The sequence below is a fragment of the Notolabrus celidotus genome, chromosome 11, assembly GCF_009762535.1.
Source record: "Notolabrus celidotus isolate fNotCel1 chromosome 11, fNotCel1.pri, whole genome shotgun sequence".
NCBI classification, from domain to species: domain Eukaryota; kingdom Metazoa; phylum Chordata; class Actinopteri; order Labriformes; family Labridae; genus Notolabrus; species Notolabrus celidotus.
In genome coordinates, this window is record NC_048282.1 from 17,661,352 (window position 1) to 17,687,231 (window position 25,880).

At 38.1% G+C, this 25,880-nt stretch overlaps 1 protein-coding gene across 2 annotated transcripts in view; it reads right to left on the reverse strand.

Annotated features, from left to right (window-relative positions):
• Positions 1–4,084: 4,084 nt before the first annotated feature.
• The window catches only part of cpne5a (copine Va), an 83,208-nt gene continuing 61,412 nt past the window's right edge, over positions 4,085–25,880 (reverse strand). For both annotated transcript variants that reach the window (XM_034696721.1, XM_034696720.1), the window contains 7 exons: positions 19,186–19,232; positions 17,537–17,718; positions 15,506–15,633; positions 12,143–12,245; positions 8,001–8,058; positions 7,781–7,854; positions 4,085–6,308 (listed from right to left, as the gene is read on the reverse strand). In XM_034696721.1, coding sequence (XP_034552612.1) covers positions 6,120–6,308; positions 7,781–7,854; positions 8,001–8,058; positions 12,143–12,245; positions 15,506–15,633; positions 17,537–17,718; positions 19,186–19,232 — 781 coding nt within the window. In that variant the 3' untranslated portion in view covers positions 4,085–6,119. The remainder of the gene's footprint in view (positions 6,309–7,780; positions 7,855–8,000; positions 8,059–12,142; positions 12,246–15,505; positions 15,634–17,536; positions 17,719–19,185; positions 19,233–25,880) is intronic.

Genomic DNA, 25,880 nt, shown 5'->3' on the forward strand with positions numbered 1-25,880 from the left:
ATCAAACAGCCCACATTCCTGCAGGAAAAACCTAAATTCTGTTTTAATTGGGCAGCACTAGCAGAGCTGTGACACACCTGGAAAAGATCTGGTTTCTGGTTGGTTTCCAGGTCAATACTGAGACAGCAGTCTGCCCTGATCTCCGATTAGAGAAGGAGTAGTCTGTGCACATCTCCTACCTCGCCCTGTTGGACAGATAAAAAATCAACACAGTGCAAAGGGGTGTTTGGTGGATGCTGATCACACTGAATGTGGACCTGATTTAGTTACAAATGCTGCACATGAACTTTGTGTCGTTAAAGAAACTGTTTTCATTAATCGGCAAAAAGTGTTGCAAGAAGTTACAAATAATTCCGATGCTGGAATATAAGTTGTGTTTTATTCAGTTATAAATTGAAGATAAAGTTCAAATGTTTTCTACAACGTAAATTACAGAAAGCCAGACTTCATTGTATTTACAACTACCCACAGCAAAATGTCTCATATTTGAGATACTTCAGGTGCCAACTGTCAAATTTACCAACTTGAGTAATTGAGTAACATACTGTATTTTAGGGGGGGGGGGGCAAACTTAGGTCAGTTCTTGTTGGGAGTTCCACTTACAGTACATATTTATGAGAAAAATATGTAGCACAGTCAGCTTAGCTCAGCACAACAGGTGGAATGGAGTTGTAGGCTACCTGTGAACAGGATCCCATGAGGTTACCTCACCCCATATTGGCAACCAATCCGTCAACCAATTTGTGTGTGCCACCATCCTGCTTAGCCGCCAGAACTGTGATCTATAGATCAGGTATTTGGCTGCTGGAAAATTACATTGACACATTTTTTAAACCTAGGTTTTAATACAGATTAAAAAAAGGTGTTTATTTAGTCTCATTGGAGGGGGACAGAGGGGGATTTTGCTGATCAAGGTTTTGACACTTGACACTATTTCTTGGAGAATCTTTGCCATGAGACTGTTTTCCAACTCTCTTTTGGCTTGATATTGTGTAGCGCTGCCGGAGCCTCAGAGTAATTGTTGTAATTAGTTCTCAGCAGAATTCTCTCATGAATGATTTTTGCATATTGCACATGTGAAATGTTATATATAAGTAGGGAATAATTCTATGTCATTAGGAGTTGATTTTCTTCCTGACTGCCACCCCGGTGCTTATTGTTCGAGCAGTTGGTGGGTGGGACAGGGAGGTGTTGGCTCTCTCCCAAGCTGCTAATTTATGGCTACAGCTGCTGTCTCCTTCTCTCCAGGTGGACATGTTGCCTCGTCAGCAGTGCATCTCATTAGGGAGAGAAAAACACACTTCTAAAGGAGCAGGTTCCGTGAGAGGACAGCGCTTGGCGCTGATTGGACTCCAGTGTCTCTCAGTGGGATAGATGTGTAGACACAAATCAACCATCTTGTTAAAAAAGAAAAAAAAACACAGTAATAAAATCTCATGACAGCAGTTTTTTTAAATTAACGACCACACAGTGACAGCTGAATTTATTTGACAAAGGAAGTAGCAAACTGAAGTAAAGACAACTGAGCTTAGAGGGGAATCCCACTGTTTTTACACTACAGAGTCCATTTACAGGCTGACTTTAAGTCTATAAAACCAACAAAAAAGATCAACATCCTTAATGTCAACAATCCAACTACATGTCCATTATTACCCACCTTTTTAAAATACTTGATTCTGATTGGTCTTCAATGACTGACCAGTCCCCTGCAAAGAAAAGAAGAAGTGAGGAGGGGAAAAAACAATGAGAGAGTCATGGGCTCTGGCAGTGTTGAAGTAACTGGAAGAGTGAAAAGAGGATGTCAACCGACTCTAAAAGTCATGGGGAAGAAAACCTTGATCAGGCGCTGCAGTCATTCTATGCAACAGTTCAAGCTAAATACGACAAACGCCACTGTTTAGACTTTATAAAAATGTTAAAGAGCTAATTGGTCTAGCAAGTAGGCTAATAAGATTATACTATTGCCATGGACCGCTCCAACCCATGTAATCTGAGGAACATTTTATTTAGCTGTATACATTTTTGAATCAATAAAATACTTGCTAATAACGTGTTAATGTCTTTAGTTTGTAGCTGGGTAATTAGTGGGATAATGTATAGTGGGCGTATTTTCAGGGCATACTGGAACCAGTTTAGGGTAAGACAAGACCTGCTCACCTTGTCAGGGTTTAAATCAGCTATGACAACCTGTTCACCATGCATTGTCCTTTAATGAGATCCAGAAGCATCATCATGTATCACTTACTGTTAACCAGTGCTTTGGAAACTGTAAACCTAAAGTGTTTCTGCAGTGAGATGTAATTTATTTAATTTGTCAGCTCCCCAGGGGCAGGGGTTTAGACACTAGCAATTATAAGCCCTCTTCCTGATAGTCCCCTAAGCATTTGTAGCTCATATAGAGGGGTCAATATTAATTTCAGTTTGTAAATTAGCCAGTTAAAACCTCCTCACCACAGCTGTGATTTATCGACGTATGCTATTGAAGTTAATTGATCACATTTACTGCCCATCTCAAATATTTCATCTTGAAACACTCAAAGAAATTGCATTCTGCCAAGTATTCAATATTTATTAATCTTCAGTTAAGGCAATCCATTACAAAGCATTTCACAAACCACAGTATAACGACAATCATGTCCAACACCTGGTTTGGAAATTTTTCAGCATGCAAGTCAGAGACCAAGAGAGGTATGTAAACAACCTGGGATAAAACAGGAGTTGTGGAGAGAAGAACTCATACAGTAAGTGTCTCATAGGAACAGAATGAAAAGAAAACCAGGCATGAAACATGCTAGAGGTGACTGTTTTCTTCAAACATCTCCAAATAACATCCCAAGTATCGAACAAAGCACATGGCTGGTTTACTCATTAGGTGAAATGAAGGCAGAATACCAAACTTCCTGCCATTTGGCACAAACATGCACATTGTCAAGAGAGGCCAAGGTCAACGAATGTTGAACACGTCTTGGCACAGATTATTCTAGTATATGGGGTTTATGTACATAAATAGAGTTCAGCCTCAAATTAAGTTTAAATAAAGGAATAGATAAAGTCATTTCTACAGTGACAAAAAATACAGTTGGAAAGACATCTTTAAGACTGCAAAATATATTTCATACTAATTTCATGTTTCAAAATTGCATAAGAGTCAACACTGTGCTCATTTTATTTCATTATTTGTTCTTAACTGAGGGGGGTAGATTTTAATTTCCCTGTGGAGGAAATCTCACAGAAAACAGGCCTCCAGGGAAAAAAGTGATGTTCTCTGAGCCATTTCACTGATTATGATTAATTACATAAATATGTATGGAAAATGAACAAAAATTCAGCCCCAACAAAACTTAACTTTTTAATTTTCTCTCTTTACACATTTAGAGTCATACTCACTGTAGATGAGCTGCATTTTGACGCCGGCTTAACATGCCAGCCAAATAAAGGACTCTTCCTAATTAAGCTTCAGTAACAGTTGACTTTCCATTGCTTTTAAAAGTAAAAAGGGAAACAATGCTTTTAAAGTGGTTAATGACATAGTGGAGGTATTAATTCATAATGATTATTTATATATATTTCATAACAAATGTATATTCATTATTTCCTTTTGGTTTAAATGGCTTTTTCAGAGGTATTCTGGTATTTATGTGTCAAATAAAGAAACTTGGCGGCCTCATTTCACTTCTAGTAAACAAGTGAATTTGGCAACAGCTAAAAATGTGCTTTGTCTTCTGAGAGAGAAATGTCATCACGAATGAAACATTTAAAAGTAAAATAAAAGGCCAAATATGGATCTGGGCCTGTAACAGAGGGAGTTCTCTGCCTCTGGACTAAGACTCTGCACTATCATCAGACTTTCTTCTCTCTGAAGCAATGCTAGCGGGTAAACATTGGATGGCTAACAAAGAGCTTTAAGCAACATGAAATATGTAAACACTTTGCCCTAAAAGCAAAGCACCATGTAAAATATCAGGGTTTCACATTCTCAGAGAACAACATGACAAATCTTTGTAAACATTAGTCCTGCTGTGTCATTCAATGAAACGCTGTAAGTACAAAATAAGACTAACAAAATGCACACACACATGCCAGATCAGAGAGAAAACCACTTCTTAATGAAATCCATGAATGTTTACTTTTTCCTTGAGGCAATATAAATAGCCGCAGTTGAGTTGTAAACAAGTCTTGACTTTGAATATTGTACAACAAGGCTTAGCAACACTGTTCACTTTCATTATTTCAAAGATTAATGACGTATAAAAAGTACAGACACTGGTAGAGACAGCGATCAACCACTGCAGCTGTTAGAGTCCAAATCTTGTGACACTTTACGTTTCTGTGTGTACATCTTTAATATGACCTGCTGCTGCTGGCAGAATAACACCTGGGTAACTGAATTTGGATATGTTTCCATATACTAGGCACATTTGGATCGAGTTAGTGAGTGACTGAGTAGTTTCAAATGAAAATGATGGCCTTTATAAAGAGTTAAATACAGATGTACACACCTGGGTCAAAATGGCTGTAACTGCCTTTAAAAAAAGTGTACAAAGTAATAATAAAAATTAAAAAAACACTAAGAACTTATCTGGATACCAACAGTTGGCTTAATTAAAACAAAAAATTAAAACTGTACCTTCAGTATTAAATGGTATCCCAACGTTTTGTAAACAAAGTAAAAAATGGACAGCTGTGCATAATGTGAAACATCCTTTTTCCCGGGAGCACTCACATAATTTGAAAAAATAAAACACAGATAACAAACAAACAGAAACTACATACGCTAAAAAAGGTAGCCGCAACTGCTTCAGTTTTGTGCAATCAGAGTTTGCTTTCAATGTACGTCAGTTAAAAGATTTGTGATTGCTCTGTTTTCATTTTGGGAGAACACATGTTCAAGAGGAAAAAGAGGAGGGTGGTAACTGACATCAGTCTTTCCAAAGTTTATTTGTAGGGTCCTCTAAAGGTTAAGAGAAAAATCCCACACAATGAACCGCTACCACAACAACTATAATGGAAAGAAACATGAACCGCAATATGACTAATGAGATACAGCGGCAAGGCTTATGCAGTATTATCTACCTCTCTGCACTAAAAGGAAAAACAAGCATGTGCTTTGAATTATTAATCTATTTTCTGTAAACACACAAATTGTTGTATATATATTATTCAAATTAATTCTATTAGTATAATAATTTTCTTTCAAACATTCTTCCTGTTATAATCTTGTATTTAAATGAAGGTGGAAGACAATGTTAGAACCAAGCAGAGAACATAATGTGCGGTCTTTTCCATTATCTTCATTGTGGTTGATTCTCTCAGAATAATGGTTTCCAACTTAATAAAGTAACAACCTTTGTGCTTTCATTTGGAAAGTAATTAGTGCATTCTGTAAATATAAATACGAGAAACATATATTAGACCTGATGCTGGAAAATTAGTACGGCACCAGCGCACAGCAGGTCCTTTATGTAACAGCTTGCAATCAAAAAATTATCTATCACTGGAAATGACTTTTGAACTGCTTATTAGGTTTTATTACATGCTTTTATATTACAGTCCTTATCAAAGTAGAAATGGGATTTTTTTATTACACCTGTCACAAAATAGCAAGGAAAACTACAGGGGAAATATGACTTTAATCCAACCCTCATAGCCCCCCTTGAAGAAATGAATTATTTTTGCAATAAATAAATAAAAACATAAATAAATAAATCTGTATACTCACGATGCCCTAGTTTAACACATACCGATTCCAAAAGGTATCACAAACATGATACACACTGGCACATTCTAATATATGTATGCCTCCAATCAGGCTCTCTCTACGGGTTCACTTGCTATCCATTACATCACCATTTCGACAGGTTTGACAGCAAACAACTAAAACCTCCTCTTACACCAGGCTCGCTTTTATTATCCAGCACTCAGAGAGAAAATAAAACTTCCTGATCATCCCGCAGGTTTGCCCAAAAATAGTCCCATTGCGCCAAAACAAATGCAGTCTCATCATCTTTTTATTTAGCTGAATTATCATCCAAGGACCTCAAAGCTATTTCCATTTTCCCAAAAGATGTGGTTGTTCACACCAGTCCTGCCCCGCCTCGGCGTAGGGCTGTGTTTGGGGCTCAGACGGGGTTGGTCTGGGGAAGGTTGTCGACTGAGTAGGCTGGTGGGACAGTGTTGGGTTTAATCGCTCTGCTCTTCATGTACAAGATCAGCTGGTCAGGGATCTCAGCCAGAACATCTTTAGCCAGGCGCGCCATGCTAAGCACATGGTTGCCTGTGCGGTCCATGTAGTCTCTGAATGGGACAAACTGTTGTGACAAGGGAAAGAAATGCATTACTTAATGAATAGAATAAATCATGCATGTATCAATTACTAGAGGCCCTTTAAACCTGATTTAAAGAAAGTGGATTGAACAATATGCAGATTATGTTACGGTTCATACACAAGTTTCAATTTACAGTATTATTTAATTAAAAGATGCTATTGTCTTACACTATTGCATTTTTTAAATGACATCCATGCATCCATTAATCAATCATCCCTTCATCCATTCACTCACTCATCTATCTGCCATCAAGTCATCTGGCAACCTTTATCTATCCATATATCAAATCGTCATTCCATCCATCCAGCCATCTAGCTATCCATCCATTTATCCATCATCTGTTATCCCATCATCCATCCATCAACCCTCCCTTTCCATCCATCCGTTCCTCCATCCATCCAGCCTTCCATCCATCTAGCCACCCATCTATCCATCGGTTTATCCATCCTCCTCCATCCATACATCTATCCATTTGATTGTATTTTATTTACGTGATATGGACACTAAGTGTCCAACTGTTTTGCAGAATCACTACAACAAAGTTCTTGTTTTTAAGCAAAACTCAAGTTTTTTTATAATTATCCAACAAAAAGATATCATCATCAATTGAGGACATTTTAGGAAGTGCATCTCCTCAGTCATTTTGAATTGGACAGCAGAATAGAAAATTAATCTCACTCTCAATTTCACCTTACTCATGAGATACTAAATTCCTAATTTTGGTTTCCACCATATATCAAAAAATAAAACATACTCCGCTTAACATCCTAATTATCACAGCGTAACCTATTGTAAACCTGGAAAGAAATACAAAACTTAACTAATTGATCAAAGGATCACAATGAAAAACATACCAAAGAGATATCCTTTTTGTATAGAAATCCTTGCTTTGGTTACACATTCCCAAAGGATCTCCCACAAGCTGTCCTGGGGACACCACCAACAACCTCCTCCAAGTCTAAATAACACAAGTACAGTGTCTCAAGGCTAGGATGTAGTCTGCATCCTTCCTCCTGTGTCTGGGACAACCCTTTGAATTCCCCTGGGGAGGGAAGTTTCATGCTCCCAAAAACATGTCTGATGTATAGGCTTTAGCCCATAGGGCCCAGGCAGGCAGTAGAGCTACATAGAGCTGACACCCCATTGACCCATTCGTCACATGGGTCAGGTGCAATGTCATCCAATGTCATCCAGGCAGAAGACAAAGGCAAGGACGTTAGAGTACTGATCCCCAACCTTGCAGACTCTACTGGACTCATTTTAATTCCCTCCTCATATACAGCAAATACTCCTTTGAGGTTTTTTAAAAAGTTATCTTCACTTGGATCACTTTTTAAGCATCAAAAATGTGTAAGAAAATGTAACGTGGGTACATGCTGAAAGAATATGTGCATTGGCTTTGTACTTGTGTAGAGCAAGACCAAAGTGAGATTAAACATAAAAAAATGTCTCACCTGTACAATGTCTCTCTCTGCCAACTTCCCCCGTGAGGAAATCCTGATGTCATCACCATCAAGCTCAACCATGGCTAAGGAGAAAAGATGTTTCATGAATCATTGCGTATGAATATGTTTCCAAAGATGTACAATAACTGGCAAGCAACTAATCCAACAAATCCCTGATGCAAACAGACAAAAAAACTGTGTTCCCTGAAAAACTTAATGATGTCCTCACCATCAAACTCAGCTTGGCCAACTCCAACGATGATGATAGACATGGGGAGTTTAGCAGCCTGTCATAAACAACAAGAACAGTCAGTTATCACACATGCTTAGAAGAGCACTTACATTTTTTGCACTTAAAATCTTGACATCTGAGTTTGTCATCAGGTTTTACTTTCAGTTATTTGTATTTCCTCATTCTGTAAACTCAGTATTTATCTACAAGCACAGTCCTCAAGAGACGCTGGATTACAATAATAGACAAGATGAAATAACGTAAACATATAAGACACACAGAGTCATCAGAGTTGCTTGGGTGTGTTTCACTTCATATTATGTCGCATAGTCCGGGTTCTCCAGGGACTGAGAGACAATATGAAAAACATTATTCAACCCAGGGGCCCAAGGGTTGTTACAAAAGCCAGCATACAGCAGAATATTTTAGCTCAATACTGTACCATCACTGTGCCTGTGTACTGGCTTTCTGAAATGCGGAACACCAAGTGACCAGAAAAACAACGTTTATAAATGTTCTGGGTCACACAAAAAGAAGCAAAAAACAAACAAACAGTGAAGACGGCATTCACAAAGTCAAATACTTAATTCATAAAACACAATTACTTTACAACATGTAACTCGGTCATGAACATTGATCATTCATGGTGTCTTATAATGTATATGTCAGACTAGAAAGGCTGTATTTCAAATTGTATTCCATCCTAGAGCCTGCTTGTTTGGATTTGGCAAATTTTTGGTTGAAAAAAGTCATCAGCAGTTATTTCAATCTGTTTCATAACTATGTTCCTCATAGCGACAGTTTCAGGTTCTGCTACATTCTCTGCTTTTTGTGCACATATAACCATGGTGACTGAATCTGAGTGTATTACGCTAGTGCTGATAAATGTTGAGCAGATGTTGATCATACTGCAAGTACTTCAAAGAAGAAAAGAAAGGAGATGTCAGAGGAGATGTCCTGTACAGCTGTTGATTCCATGTAGGCGGCGAATCCAGAAATGTTCTAAATGCAGGAAATTACTATTCTACCCCGCGGACCAATCACAGGGTTTTTGGTCTGCATTGCATCGATGCATAGTTGCATTTTTGCAGAGGTGCACAATATGCTATGTGTTAGTCTTCTGCGTAGGTACAGAGCTACACAAACCTATGGTGCAAATTGGACGCAGAAGTATAAACCAAGCTATGTCTTGCAGACAGTTAGTGGCTTCCTCCATCACGAATCCGAAACACAGTCCTGATGTAAGAAATGTGAAAGCTCTGGCATGAATGAATGATATATGCTTGAAGTAGAAGTGCATTTACAGGGGTAAAAGTAGGTCAGCTTCCTGGAAAAACCTCCTGAGGGGGAGGGCCTGTCACAGATAGGAGCAAATCGACAGAAGAGAACCACCCTCTCCATGTTCTCTATCATTATTCTGCACCCATCTCCCCTCTCATGTTATCTTTCCCTCCACCAGGCTCATTCCTCATGACCTCTGGCTCACACACTAAACTCATGCATTCTGCTGGCCCTTTTTCCAGCAGCAAAAGACTCCAAATGCAAACTCCTATAAATACCAGATCAGATCTTGTATCCAGAGCTAAATTATTCAGCCTACATCATTTGTTACTTTGACTGTAACATAAAGTCACTCTGGGAGTCTTGATCCATCAATGTGTGTGAGCACATGCTTCCTTTTGTGTAGGCCCACAAATACACGAACACTGGTGGCAGATAATTGTTCTCATAATAACAGTTAATTGGTTTTTAAAGACGAGCTTTTTTTTTTGCCCCATTGGTCTCATTAACAGAAAGGAAAGAGGATTGGGACTAAATTAGCAACCACAATGTTTAGTTAATGAATTTTAATATTTGAACCTAATTTCTCTTTTTAGTTCCCATTAAAAGTCACAGAATATAAAGCAGCTTTATCTTATGTAACATGATGTAATTTCATCAGTAGAAGACATGTGGGATAAATTTTGCACAAGAGGGATTTATATGAAATCCTCAATAGGACTCAAAGATTTAGTAGACTTAAAAAGTCATCAAAAATCCCTTATGTGTGCTTTATTCTGCAACTTTATTCTACATCTATTTATATACCATTTTAAATTACCTCCATTCTACTGCATGAATGGACCCTACAAGGTAATGGCACCACAATGCTAAATAAACATGTATAGATTATTAATTATGTACACATATTTTCTTATACACAGTCAGTAAGCAGGAACAACAAGAGTATCGAGGAAAACTCTTAGTTGATGTCCTGTTAGTTATGAAATATGGTCATAAAGAATAAGCCTTTAATAAGTGCTTCTCAATAACTAACAAAGAGCCAATATGCTACCAATATGCATGCTAATGTAGGATTGGGACTGACATTTTTACACATTATCAACATCAGCATTATTGCATAGTTCAAGAGGATGATAAAAATGTTAACATGAAAAACTTACACACTCATCCCATTGAGAAAGTATGATGTAAGATATGCCGTCTGACACCCAGACATTCATAATACTGTTATATCGCTTAGATAGCTATCTACAACCTAAACCCTGGTGCAGATTTTAAGATGAGCAGTCCATGTTCAATTTGATATGACATTTGATTTGATAAAATAATGTGACAGCACTGAAGAGTCGTCTTAGTACATTTATGAGGGAAAAAAAGAGAGATATATTTTAATTAAAGATTGCTCAAAATGTATGTTATCCACATATACTGATGTAAAAAGAGATAAGTTGACAAATATCTCTGGCTTCTTTGGGTTCAAAACAAAGTTTGGCTCTGCAGCAAAAAGTTTGCAATGACTGGGACTGCAAAGATCAAAGGTGAGAACAATGAGAGAGAAGTTGCTGTCATTTTAAGACAAAAATGTACTGATAGCATACCTCAAAACCTGTCGGCCTGCTTGAGACTTCACAAAAAAAATGATAATAACTACTGCATAAGGATATAGCAGATAATAATTTAGTCAGCAGGTGCCAGGGAATTGAAACTTTCTTCTCTTTAAGTGTCTCTTAATTACAAAATATTCATGGCTTTTATTTAGTTGGAGGTTGAGACAGCCTTTTCTTCGGACAACAAACTGAAACAGCAAACTGAACCCGACACCCGGGGAACAATTTATTTATAGTTTTGCCTTCCAAGTCTTAGATAGATCATTTAAATAATTTAAAATCCTTACATAAATTGGAGCTTAATATAAACACATCAAAGAAAAATGGGCCCTCAGGCTGTCCTGTTTATGGGTGGACATATTACTCACTGAGGATACAGCAGTGCTGGTTTGGGAGGAAAGCAGAATAAACATTACAGAGTCCGTAAATGCAGCCTTACCAACAGATATCTGCTATTTTCTTTTCAGTTATTTGAGGGCAATACATACCTGCATCATAGGGTACAAATATGAGACAGAAATGTGTTTTCCCTGTTACTCATAAGTTGGGACATATTTTTCCAGGGCAAGGGCTAAATGCTGGGAGAGGCAGGTCATTTGGTCTGAGGGTAGATGAAAGAGCAGCCAGGTGGTCAGCAGGACACAGCCGGTTTGGTGTGAGCAGTGCAGAGCAGCAGACAAGATCTTAAAAGGAAGGTGTGGCTGTTCGAATGGTTTGATTAACAGTCGCAAATTCCCTTTAAACCCAGTCTGCTGTGGGTCAGAGCTCCGTGCTGCTGTGATGATGATTAGGGCCACTCTTGCTGAGATTCACGTAACAGTGCAGTCACATTACACATTTAAATAAGCTCAAGTGAATATGCAGAAAGCAGCAAGGGTAAAAGAGAAACACAAGCATTGACTTAAAATCTGAAAAAGGTGGGACAGATGGTGAGCTCTAATAAAGTGAACCTGTTGACCTGAGAGTAGATCTCAGCTGAGTCTCTTAGCCTCCTGAGGGACTCAATAAAAAGGAAAAATACTGGACAAACAGTGTACCCCAGCACACGGGGAGAAACAAGTGGAGCAGAAAACATCACATAAATCCTCAAATCTTCTGGCTCTGGTTTATAGACCCCAGAAAGACTAGTAGAAGTGCCACAGCTGACTAAAAGCACTTGCAGTGTTAGAGCCCTGCAGAGTAAAAGGGAACGGAGAGAGAGAAAGAGAGAGATGGACATCCTCTGGGTAGTTTTAAAGCAGCACTTACGTTCACTATGGCTTCCTTGGTCTGAGCCATGTCTGATATGACGCCATCAGTGATGATAAGAAGGACAAAGTATTGAGATCCATCCTGCACTGCTGCTGCATACCTGAAACAAAAGGAATCATCAGCACGAAGACACACAGGTCTTGACAAAGTGAAGGTAAAATGAAAACAGACACGAGTTTACTGACTACAGAAAACTCAGAGATTGTTTTGAACAAACCAGACAGAAGATTTAAGAGCAGCAGGGCAGCAGCCTCTGTGTCAGAGACAAGATGAAGACATTAAAAGACATGTTCTTTGAAAACAAAGTCCCCCTCTGCCCAGTGGGTGACACAAAAGCTTTATATAGATGTGTAAAGAAGTAAAATGTGCTGTATAGCTGTTAGTGTCTCAGAGGTCTATCCATGCACCATTACGAAACCCATCAGAGACACCAGAGAGAGTGTGGCCTAGTTTCAATTGCCCATCACTTGCTGCTCGATGAATAATTTATTGAACTGTTTATGCAAGTGCTGCAGTCTTATTCTTTCAGAGCATTATTGATTGCCTAGCACTCGTCTGACCCGACTTGATGAGCGAGCAAGGAAAAAAAACATGACAGGTAATCGTGGGAGCCAAGGACAGGTCAGAGATCAGCCTTTAATCTCACTTTTAGTTTTTTAAATTTGGCTGTGAGGGGTTGGCATTACAATCAAAGAGTCTGGCCTGTCATTGATTAAAGAGCAGAGACAGGTGTGTAGGAGACCAAAGAGATATTTATCTTCCTTACCTGTGAGACAACAATGTGGGCCATGCTCACTAAAGGCATTTGACCGTATTAGCAGGGTAAAAGCTATACCACTTAAACCAATGCAGTATATTAACCAGCATTACCTGAGACAAAGATTTAAAAGAAAGATGTAAATATAGAACCAGAACATTATACATATTAAGAATTCAATACCATACTTTACATCTACAACATGTGCTCTGCATCAACACCTCTGGCTATTGTCTGCTCTCATTACTGAGTCAGCTCTGCTTCCACTGCATGCAGAGCCTACAGTAAATGTAAACACTAAAAAGGACTAGCATGTTATTCTCTGTATATTATGTAGAGATCTGTTTCCGTTCATGTTGAGAGTCGGTATGATCTTTTTAATACTGTTGTAATGGATGACCTAGTTCACCTATTCTGAATACTCATGTGGGCTTCAACATCTTTGTGAATAATTTGCAGCACTTGAGTTTTACTGCATCCTTAGTTAAACGGCACCCTCTGGGCAGGCAGAGTAGACTTTAATAAATGAATAAAATGTCAAATAACATTCAACCCGGAATACTCAAAGCCATAATATGACATTATTTATCGGGCATAGATTCCTTACAAGAGTTTTATTTTTTAATCATTTCATTCCTTGAGATCATGCAAAAGGTCTACAGGGGACTTCTTTTATCTGAAACCTTTTCCATCTCATTTTCTGTTCTTGGATGTCAGTGCATGAATTCAAGATAGCAGGAATGACTGTATGTTTCCTCTTTTTTGGGGGGGGCAAGAATACTTTTCTGTTTTAGCTGTTGCTGCACAAGTCAGTGGAAAAGAAAAGAAAAAGAAGATGAAAATAACAATTTTAGGTTTTCAACAGAGCTTTCCTATTTACAACCTCAACTCCATAAGAGTTAGAATGATGTGTAAAATGTTGATGACTATGTCTTTTGTCATAGTGCTTGTGTCATGATGCGCTACGTTTTCACTTGGTGATATGTCATGACTGCAGGCAGCCCAGTTTAGAACCCAGAGTCTTCTACTGCTGTTGTAATATGTGCAAAATGCAGTTATGCATTGTCTTGCTGAAATATTTAAGGTCTTCTCTAGAAAAGGCTTTGTCTGGATGGCAGCATATGTTGTTCCAAAATCTTAAAATAGCATTCAGCGTTAATGGTGCCTCCCCAGATGTGTAAGGTTTATATGCAAATGGGCACTAATGCATTACCGGACCACCCAGCTTGTTGGCTTTTGAAATGTGCGCTGACAACAAGCTGGGTGGTCCCTCTCCTCATTAGAGCAAGGTATGCTGTGTCCATGATTTCAGACAGCTCTGTATCTCGTAGTGATCAATATCATACCATTGTTGAGGAACTACATCTTCTAGTGAGTGCATGTTCAGAAATGTTATTGCGAAGGACTGTAACGTCTTCAGTGGATGCTTGTGGTAGAACACAGTTAGTACCCTAAAATAGGGCTGATGTTTTCAAACAACGATAAACATGTATATGTATCTAAAAAATATCCCTTTCAATGCTTTTAACAACAAAATGATGTAATACAAATCATTTTGAGCAGTGCATAAAGAGTTTCTGATTTCTTGGTGCATGGTTTTCAATAAAGTGTTTCCTTAAGGAGTAGTTGTTAACTGAGGTTAATCATGCAGGGAATCTAATTTTAAGTTTGAGTTCAACACCGTAGTGTACAAACCTGATACCAAGGGTGAGTCATCACTATTAAGTACAAGCAAAGTCATGAATCATCATTACTGGGAACAAAGTCCCAGAATGAGTTTGTTGCATCCAATAATAATTCACAGGTCGGGGTTAGACAGTGTACACCTGCGCCTTATTATAATTTCACTGCTGTTTTAATCTTATGAAGCTCATTAACAACGTGTCTGCTGTGTATTCAGTGCGTTACACCCACGTTTGTACCTTTAGATAAAGCCCTCAAATTCAACTTATGCACTTTGTTTTTTCTTCTAAACAAAGTTTGTAATGGCAAATTAAACATGTGATGCATCATTCACAGTGAAGCTTCTTTACTGAGCAGCGTGACTCTTCGGCACATGGCTAAAAGGCTATATGACTTGAATAGATATACAAGTAGTACATTAAGTAATGCAAACACAACTGTACATCATAATTATTGTCTAAACGAATGCTGAAATTAATGTCTGAGATGAAATATTTCTTGAATTTAAAAAAAATATACAGATATGTTGTGAGACAAAATATAAAATTTTAAGTATTGGTGTTAAGTAGTGTTTGCTGGAAACACTGTAGATAGTCATCAGTGCAAGTTTTCATGTCTGCACACATACAAATCTACACAAACATACATATGAAGACATCAGACCTTGAACTCTTCCTCTCACAAGATGTCTTAAAGGCAATATAGCACCTGAACATGCCTGATTACAATATAAATATATATTAGACTGGTATCCGATTGTTTTCATCGCCTTCATTTCATCTGCCACATTCTCAGAGAAACCATCACTCTTGGTCTTACACATCTCACAGTGCTGTGTGTAAGAAGGCAATATGATTTACAAAGTGACCTCCACAGATGTGCTCAGCTATGTTCACTATGACAGTTGCATGTGTTTTTACCTCGCCACGTGATTAACAACGGGAGCAAAGTTGGTGGGTCCATAGAGCTGAACTGTCTTAAGGCTTTGATGGTAAGCTTCAAGGATCCCCTCCATGCCGTTACAGTAGGGGTTCTCGATGTTCCCATTCTGAGAAAAAAATGAAAAAAACACGTATTTGATATGATATAAACTCTAATGGTATACTGAATGGAATAATAAAGGAATGGAACAATGGATAGCTGATGTAAACGGTTACTGTTTCAGTCACAGCACAACATGTTGAAGTACATTTTGAGAGTCCACAGTCTTAAAAGCATTGTGACAATTTCACATTCATCTGTTGCATCTCTGACCACCAAGCATTAGTCTTGGTTCAGATCTGAAGTGTGCTGTGTTGCAGCCTTCACTACACCCAGTAGTGATATCACAGTGAATTCACAACCAGTTAGAGCACTGCTACCTCATAGCTGCTAAGGGAAAAATGATCCCCCATTAATCAGCAATAAACATATTTCCGCAACTGATACTTGTGTTGGACACTTCGACGTTCACATATATTACCTGGGAACCAGCTTGTGTCTCACAAGTCAACAAAATCAATTCAATCTCTTTGCAGTCAATACAGATTTAAATCAGATACTTTTTTAGCCAAGCCAAACACAAAGACTGGATTTGTGTATTAAGTAGTTCCCATAACAAATATATTGGACTGTACAGTGAGCTGTGCTGTGTTTTATGAATATCAAGTGAGAATTATAACACTCAACAGTGAACTCAATGATCCCACTATATATCAAGAGAGTTTTATGATTGATGCGCACTAATTAGGAGAAAACTACCATCATGCATTAAGCAGATGTGGAAAAAGGGATGAAAGATGAAAGGAAGGAAAGCAGTGGTATATCATGACATCTGACCCAAGACACTGTACTCCTGTAGAATTTCTTAATGGGTGAAAAAAAAAGACTTTAAGTGATGAATGTGAATGAAGTGTATGAGTAGGCTAAAGCCTTCAGGCAGAGAAAGGCTGCCAGTCTTTATTGAAAATCAAATCCAGAAGGGTTTTATTTACATGTGTATCTAAGTAACTCATGTGTCTAAAACAAATCCAACACCTACTTTCTGTTTCTGAAGAGGCAGAGTTTAAGTAGTACACATAAAATAAAAGATTTGAAGACTGCTTACCATTTAAATTTAGCAAGGCCAGACACACTTCTTTGTTTCTAGATTGGATAATTATAGATAAGTAACAAATCAGACTGATTAGTTATAACTAGATTCACTTTCCACATACAGTGCAGCAATTATATTAGCAGGTGTTCTCTGTGACAATAGACCACCTGGCAACACCCAGCTGTGGCTACAAATGTAAATATGGTGATCCAAATATGTGATATATGGGGTAGTTATTTGTAGTTACTCTATAAGGACTGAATGGCATTTTGAAATCATAATCAAAAGTGAACATATGTTATCAAACTTTGCTTGAAAGATTAGTTTCCCTATCTTAAAGAGAAATATCCAAAAGAACAGGGATGACGAATATTTCAATCTGGATTCTAAGTTTACATTTAAACTCATTTTTATGACCAAAGCGTGAAGAAGAATGAAGCTTCAATTATACGCTGAGATGAATCTTAATTTGCTAATTTCAGTGGAAACATGGAGTGATGCAGACGTTACCCTGTAGACAGACTCCTCATTAGGCTGTACTATGCAGCAGCCGGAGCACATTAGCTGACGGAGAGAAGCCAAATTGATTTAAGAATCCTTCAGCCTCACAGAAGCTGATTTGCACTATAGAAGGTGAGTGGACTTCATTCTGAATTATGCATGTCAGAGGTGTAGAAGCAGACATCTCAAGATGCAGACACCCATACTGCACATGAAAATATACTTATCCATACATGTTGCAGAGAGCATAACCACACATTGAGCTCTGAGACCTAAAGATGAGCTCCACGGGGATGAAAACAATCATTTTAACAGATTCAGATCAACTTGTATAAAAATTCTGATCCTGATTAAAAAACAAAAACAGTGTACTCACCAGAGGGAACTCATGAGAGACCCTCCCATCAGGGGGTAGCTTAGCACCAAATCCCAGGGCAGGGAACATCTTATCACTGTCGTAGTCCTGGATGATCTCTCCCACAGCCTTCAGGGCCATGGCATAGGCATTCATCTGGTACGGGTTCATGTAGTGCAGTGAAGTGGACTGGGATGGATTTCCTTTCAAGACAAGAGGAGACAGATTCAGTGATGCAAACCTTAAGACCGAGAGCAAACTGACAGCTGCAGCCAGAGAAACATGCGTAAACCAAGACTAAATTGGGTGGTCTGAATCCGAGATGGAGCTTGGTGTTATTGTGAGAGTTATAAGCTGGACTGGACTTTAATAGTGAGACTCTTTTGTTTGTTTGTTTTTTGTTGAAGTGACATCTTTGAAACTTTTGGATCAAGAATAAAAATGACAATTTTCCTCAAGTTAAAGAATTGAAAGAGAGGCATCAAAATATGTTCTATCTCAGAACCCTTCAGCAAGCATTATCTCGCCTGACAAAGCTATGCAATATACTGTATGCCTCCAGGAACTGATCCAAATATTACAGGATTCTGCTGTAGCCAGAGGTCAGCATTATACGACTTCCAGACAAAACTTCTTTTACCATGTGGTGTTTACAACTACAACGTCAAAGACATCACACCTTTGTTACTGTTACACAGAGCACTCATTTCGACTTAATTCAGTGGGACGAGCCCATACAAGAAACCTATTATCCTGTGATTTGCTTAAAATGAGCAGGTCTTAAGTTTGCTGAAGTAACAGCATCATGATGCATATTTGTTAAAGGTAAAAAATACAAACTTTGTCAGGTCTGTCCTCAAGAGTACTTCCCAAATAAAGATTAAAATATGCATAAAGTAAAAAAATAAATAAAAGGAGGCACTTTGGGGAATGGTCTGATTCAGAACAATAAACAACAAATTACTTTATTTGAGTAAGTGTCACGTTCCAGTCCAAAACAGGAATTTGGATAGTTTGGTTGTTTAATTTGTAATAACAATTCATTTTACGCAGATTATAATAAATACGCTGGATTCAAAATACGAAAAGATGTTGAGTGGTTGAATAAACTAACTTACATAGATAGCACATACTAATGCACACATCTCCACTGACAATTTCAACAAAGCCTATAAATAGATTCATACTTGCTTAAGATAAACAATGAATGATCACATGTGGAGGGTTATAAAGGGTCCAGGGCTTGTTATACTTTAATTTCTTTTCTTTTTTCCCCATTTAATTTACATCAGACTTCAAATAATTAAAAGTCTATTTTCAAAACTCTTGAATTGTGTGTAATGTATGAATATTACACAATGTCTGCTTATTATACTACAGTTATTGATTGTGTTGTGCCCTTGAATTGATAACCTTGTTTGATTTTTGTTTTGTTGTATAACCTCTTTTGGATTCATTTTCTGCTTCACTATGTCTTTTCTATAACACTCTCTTAAAAATATAACCTGCGCTTGACTCTGTATGAGGAGAAAAGTTGAACAAGGAACGAGGAAGAATATTAACAGGCAAGCAGAAAACTCTGGTCTATCTTTGATTCATGGAAAACTCCATGGTCATACATCAGAGGACAAATGGAAGCAGAGCGAGGGGATGGTAGGCAAAACACTCACCATTTGATGCCGTGAAATCAATGGCCACTGTGAAGTGAATCTGAGTCCTGAAACAGATGAATGAGGGAGAGGACACTGTTAACAAAAGAGAAGTAGGAAAGCTCGATGCTGCAGTTTAATGAGGCTCTCCCAGGTTTTACTGTTCTCTCCGTCTCTCATCTGAGAAAAGGTGAGACAAAACAAAACCCAGAACAGTGGGGATAATTCAGTTTTATTATCTGTGCAACATCTCATCTTGGCTTTATTAGTCAGTATTAAGAAACAGAGGGATCCATTCCCTGTGGTCAAACTGCATTCTCAGTTGCGTTTTGATTTGTTTTGAAAAAATCTAGTAGAAAATCATTCATTTCAAGATTAAGATTACAATTTTCTCTCAAAAATTCTCCATGACCACAAGATGAGTTGCTGTAGCTTGCATAATGACTTAACCCAAGAAGCTAAGAAGCTGAAGATGATATTGTTTTTCCCAAGACAATAACCCCAATTTTTCATGATGGTTTCTATTCCAACCATCTATCTGAAAAAGCATCCTTGCATTCCTTCCAAAAACTATGGGAGATGTTTTATTCATGAGCCCTTAATGGTCGCCAAAACCTTGAAAAGAAGCTAAACATGGCCTAACCAGTCTCTGCTGGATTTTTCTGTTTCCCTCGAGAGAAGCGAAGAGCATAGGGAGGGGAGAGCTTCAGATCAAAGTGTGTGCTCTTTCATTGTGATTAACACTGATTGCCTCTCCTGACTTCAGCTCCATTCAAAAATTCCCACATGCCCAGTATCCAAGATAATGGCGGTTTCCTCCTGGGGAGACTCTGACCCCAGCTCATTAATCAGCATTGAGCTGGCCCGCTCAGCTGACAAAAGGGAATTGTTACAATGGCACGGTGCCTCAATTTGGACGTCTCTGCTGATTTCTAGTTCGTTTTCACTGTTATGCTAGAAAAGCAAGATGGTGAGTTCGAGTGAAGGCAGAGCGCAGGACAAGAGAAACTGTCAGTCAAACCGCCAATTACAGTCAGGTCGTCAGAGCATTACTGGGAGGTTCATCCTCAAGCATTAGCTTAGCTCGACTCTGCAGTGAGTAGAGGTAGCATGACCAGTTTCACATTTGCAGGATTTACAAACTCTATATAAAAACCCTTTCTGTCATAAAACTAAACACTTGTTATAACACTGAATTCAACCCAGGAAAGGAAAAATAGGGTAAATTAATGCTGTTCCTGTTTTCATTCATATGTTGAATATCTTTGGGTGTGGAACTGTTGGTCAAGTCTTTCTAAAGATGGAGTGACATCCCCAGAAATTCTGTTTTCACTATATCCATGATTGTAGCCTTCAAGTAAGTTTATCATTGGATAACCAAAATTATATTCATTATTTTTTCACTGACAATCCGTTGATTTGCTGACCAATGATCCCATCGAATCTATGGAAACAAAGCTTGAACATCGGTCTACATCATCGTCTTTAAGATCCACTTGTATTTTGAAATTTGTACCACTTGACTGTTTCACAATTTAAGATTTAAGAGACAAGACGGGTCAACAGACAAGACACATGGGATATGCAAACAATTTCCTTACGAGATTAAATAAACAGGAAACACGACAGACCTGTCCGGGCACCAGGAAAAGAAACATGGTATTGATGCCATGCTAACATTAGCATTAACACAGGTGTCATTACCTGCTCAAAGCCTCTGTTTCAAACTAAACATGGCTGGCTATTTACAGAAACCTCATGTTTCTTGTTGATGGTGTTAATGTAATCAGGGGGCACTTAATTTTTGATGATTAAAAACATTTTCATTTAAACATGAAACATTTGGCACTGTTTTTTTTCATTAAAAAGATGTTTTTTTTCATTAAAATTTTCAAAAAATTTCAGTTCTAAAATCACTAAAACCTATAAAAACTGCTCTGGTGTTTGGCTATAGGTGAAATGTAATTGTAAGTGTGAGACCAGTATGAAGAATGGTCTGAAATTGATTGTAGGTCCCTGAACTGAATGAAATCAAAATTGGACTATGGCAGACTTTAAGATGTCAGCAAACATTGTATTGTTGTCCAGATAATCAACATGATATTGTATCATGATGAAACAGTTGATTTAGACCCCTAATATATAGTAACACCCCCAAATTTAGACGAATATATTGTATTTGCTCTTAATACAGTTTTTCTAAACCTTAAAACTACGAAAGTTGCTGTTTGGAGGTTTGAAGGTATTTGCATATTTGCAGTAGAGGCAAAATCATCCATTATCAGTTTACCCGTCAAGTGAAAGGATTGTGAGCTTTCTGGGCACATGTTTCTTTTAAACATATCAATGTTCTTCAAATATTTATCACTGCAGCATACATATTGTTTTTAGACATTAAAAATATGACCCCTGACTTTTTTGTCATATCTTTGGTAATATCTTGTCTTTGGTCCAACAGCTGCGGCTAGTGTCATTCAATCTCACTCTGTAAAGTACTTTTACATGAGGATGGACAAGTTCAGAGATCATGTTATTCTCAGTGGTGCCTCTTTCCATCAGAGAACAGTGCAGCGAAACAAACAGGCAAAAAGCACAGACACACACTGGGAGCTGTGGGGTCAGTATTACATCTTCCATCCCACGTATGTCTGTACTCAGCTCAGTGGCTGGCCCTTTTTTTTTTTCATATTTCACTTATAAAGCACAGTTGGGATTTGTTTAAGAGCTGAGCTCACAAATTCTTTTTAGACTTCAAAATCAATACAGATTGCTTTTGACTGATGCTGCAGTATTGTCTGTTTTGCAGGTCCTCTGGCAAAGAACCAGTAGCTGGTAACTGGTCTGAGGTTATTATCTTTCCCCTGCAATCCTCAAATCTAAAAGTCCTATCGAACAGGTCAGTTTTCAGACATCTTTCATTTTTCTGACTCTTTTGGCGATCTATTGCTCTGTGAACAAATTAATAGACCAGCACTATTTCCTACATTTTATCAGTTCATAAATCTGACACCTGCCTTCAAATAGCCTCCTCAATTTCTTCATATCACACAGTGCAGCTTGTCTTTGTGAGTATCACTCTGTCTTTTATATAACAAATAACTCACTAATCTCACTTCTCTCAAGTTTTCCTCAGCTCGAATGACAGCTGTTCCACCAGTTTGTGTTTCACCTTGAATTACTGCAATAGTTTAAAATAGGCACAAACCTATCTGTGTCACATTGACTTCCCCTCTCTGTTAGACAAACACCATATGTCAGGAGTCTTTGTAATGTGAAATCCCTGCAGTCTCTGCAATCTGGGCTGGATGGGATATTGTATGTAATGTAAAACGATGTGACAAAGAAAGCAGGTACAGCACACATACAATCTCATCAGCATGTGCTGGAAAATAGCCAACAAAGGCAACATCAATGAGCAGATTGGCACTTCTCTTGTTAAATGAAGTGCTGGCAGACATAAGAGTACATCATTTGAGTTTTGTGTGTTTATGTGTTTGTGGGTTTGTGCGTGCACATGTGTCTTTGGGCAAGTGTGTAAATTTGTGCATGGGAAGGATTCATTATAAAATGTTTTTTTTATTGTAAGCAAACATAGTTCTGTGAAATCTTCTTTATCAATGGTGCACAATAAGTCAGCCTGTTACTTTCATTTTTCTTTGAAAACATGCTGCTTTGCTGGCTTATCTTTGAGTACTGCTCAAGCCTGGCATCTTTTAAAGGTTCAGTGTGTGTAAATGGGAACATTTAGCAGTCAGATTCCAGCCTGAAATGCTCCCTTGCTCTTCCCGTCGGTGAGGAGACCTTTGAGGGCCTTCAAGGACAAGAAGCTCCTGTGATGCATGGTAACTATCATCCTCCATTTGTCAGGTTTTTATCATCAAAAGTCTATCAATAAAATTATTTTGCATACAGCAACCACTCTCTTCTTCTATGTATTCCAACCAAGGCATTTTGCACAGCCAGTCCCTAAATATAAAAATGTGTTACTGGTTAATTCAAGATGGAAACCTCCATGGAAAGGGGCCTGCTCACTTTAAAGGTGACATATCATGCAAAATCTACTTTTTAATGGTTCTCTACCTGAAATATGTGTCCCTGGCATGTCTACAAACCCCCCGAAAATGAAAAAAAATCCATTCTGCCCCTGTTTTGATTTCTCCACCTTTCTGTAAATGTGTGTGAAACGAGCCGTTTCAGACTTCCGTGTTTTTGTTACGTCACAACAATATCCGGTCTGTCACGAAGTCAGAGCTCGGAGCTTGTTCAGCCCATAGACTGTATAAAATACAACTCAACCCCTCCTCCGTTTTTCATTACCTGCGCAAATTTGTGCTAACAAGGAGCTTAGGAGGGAGGCATGCTAGTTGTAGGCTGTCTTAATAAACACAAAGGTCGGTTTTACTCCCCACGTCTGCAGATTTGAAGATCTAGTGGGTGATTTTTAATTTTTAATGGAAAAGTGCTAGCGCTAGTTAGCATAGCCACATAGCTACATGTTAGTAGCTGTGTACCAAGACACACGTTGACATGCTGACAAATAAAACAACAAGAAACACTAAATCTGTGACCAATCCTTCAGAAAGGTCCTGCTGCAGGCGCCTCTGTCAGGATCAGATTCTGGATCAAATTCAGAGGTTTGAAGTAACGTAGGTCTGTGAGCAGCCGTGTATATTCGGCTAACATGTAAACATTAGATCAACGTGCTGGACAGCCGAGGCCACATCCACTTCCTGAGGGGGCGTGGTCAGAGGGAAAACAGACCGTTCTGAACAGGGCTGAAGAAGAGGGTTTTTCAGGCATGCCAAAATCTGATTTCAAAGTGTTTTTTTGAGCATAAACTTTAAAGACATGTTTTGGGGACCTCTTAGACCAATATCTATTGATGAAAAGAGCGTAATATGTCACCTTTAAGTTAACTAACCAAAATTTATTTCATATTCAGTTGATTATACACAAATTTAAACATAATAACAAATAGAACATTCCATTTCTGCCAAGTCTGTTCTGATAAATGCTGCTAATTACTACACACTGCAGTATGAACTGTAAGCCTAAATATAAAATACAGACCACATATTATTTACTCACAAAAGTGAAACAATGACTTCTTTTAGCTCTGTGTAATGTCTTCTGGTATTTATTTTAAGACTGCATACAGCTCCTGTTAAAAGTGAGAGCTGCCTTTAAGGCAAAACATAAGGGAAAAACGTCCAGCAGGCACTTGCTGCTGTTTGCTTGCTGCTCATTTTCTCTGAACATGTGGTAATAACTGAGGGCAACACAGATAAATATCTTAGATCTTCTCTCATTGAGACTGTGGTGACTGAAAAAAGGGAGTCATGTTCAGAGCAAAGTTTGTATAAAAATTCATCTGAAACTACTCAAGTCACAGGGATTACAGTGAGAATTTGAAAAGTGAGGGGGACATGCACTACCTATCCCCAGTGGAAATAACGTCCTTGGATATCTAATATGTCAGTAAAAGTAGCCATAAAAGAAGTTCTTGTTTCTAGTTTAAGAGTTTCCCCAGACAGAAATGAATACAACTGTTATAAATAAATTCAACTGAATAGATTTGAATCCATAAATTTAACGAAGGGCTCACCTCTATCAAGTCATCATGAACAGGACCAACGAGTGAAAAATCAAAGCAGTACAAAACATAGCAGAATAGTGACTGGACTGTTTCAGTATTAAAAACCATCTCTTTCTTCCATTTTGCAGGTTTGACAAATTAGATCCCACTACGCATGTAGTCACATATAACCTATGAGAACAATGACTGTCACAGGTGAGAAATATCTACCTCGTTCAAGAATCGGTGGATATCAAAGACAAGAGAAAGAAAAAGACAAAAAAAGAGAAAGATGTGCTCCTTCACAAATATTGCAGTCTGACCGCTAAGTAAAATATACACTATCAATTTCTCCTTTTTCAGGACAACAGGATATTGTGGGATGAAACTATTAAACCTTAATAAGCTCTCCACACAATAGAGGCTCCACAGAAGCCATTACATGGCTGATCTCTCTGCAGATTTAATTTAAAAAGAAAAAATTCAACATCTGAAGAAAAGAATATAAATCTTTCATTAGCCTCTAAGACTCAGAGCAGTGTGTGGCTTTTGGACTTTAATTAGCCTATATTTGACTATATCTCTGCTCCAATTGAAAGTTAATGAAAATGTATGAAAAAAGAACTCAGTGTGAAGCTACACAGGATGTGATGGTGTGTCTGGGGAAGAAACTGCTTTCTTATCCTGCACTTCAAAAAGTCATCTAAAATGCAACATGTTAGTTATCACCTGCCAGAACAGAAGCAGTAAAGAAAACACACATAAAAGAAGAGGAATCAATAGAGGGGATCTAAAATATCCAATTTGGGTCTCAGATCAGATTTATACCGCTTGCTCATGCTCTGCTTGTATTTATCATCTTGTCTATGAAGGCGTTTCTGGCAGGCATTCAGCTTCTGCTTTTTTCTATTTTTCCAGTTGCTTTTTATACATTTGAATGAGTTGATCATTATTCATCTCTTTTCACCCATCTACAGAGGTACAGATGCCAAATCAAAACTAAGTGATCCATTGGAAAGACACTGGCTGTGCTCTGTGCCAAGAGTCATAAATTGCAAATTTTGTTTCTGAAGATTGAAAAAGGGATTCCATTAAGTGGAAGCAAAATTCTGGAAAAAAAATTCAACTCTGATTCAAAAAC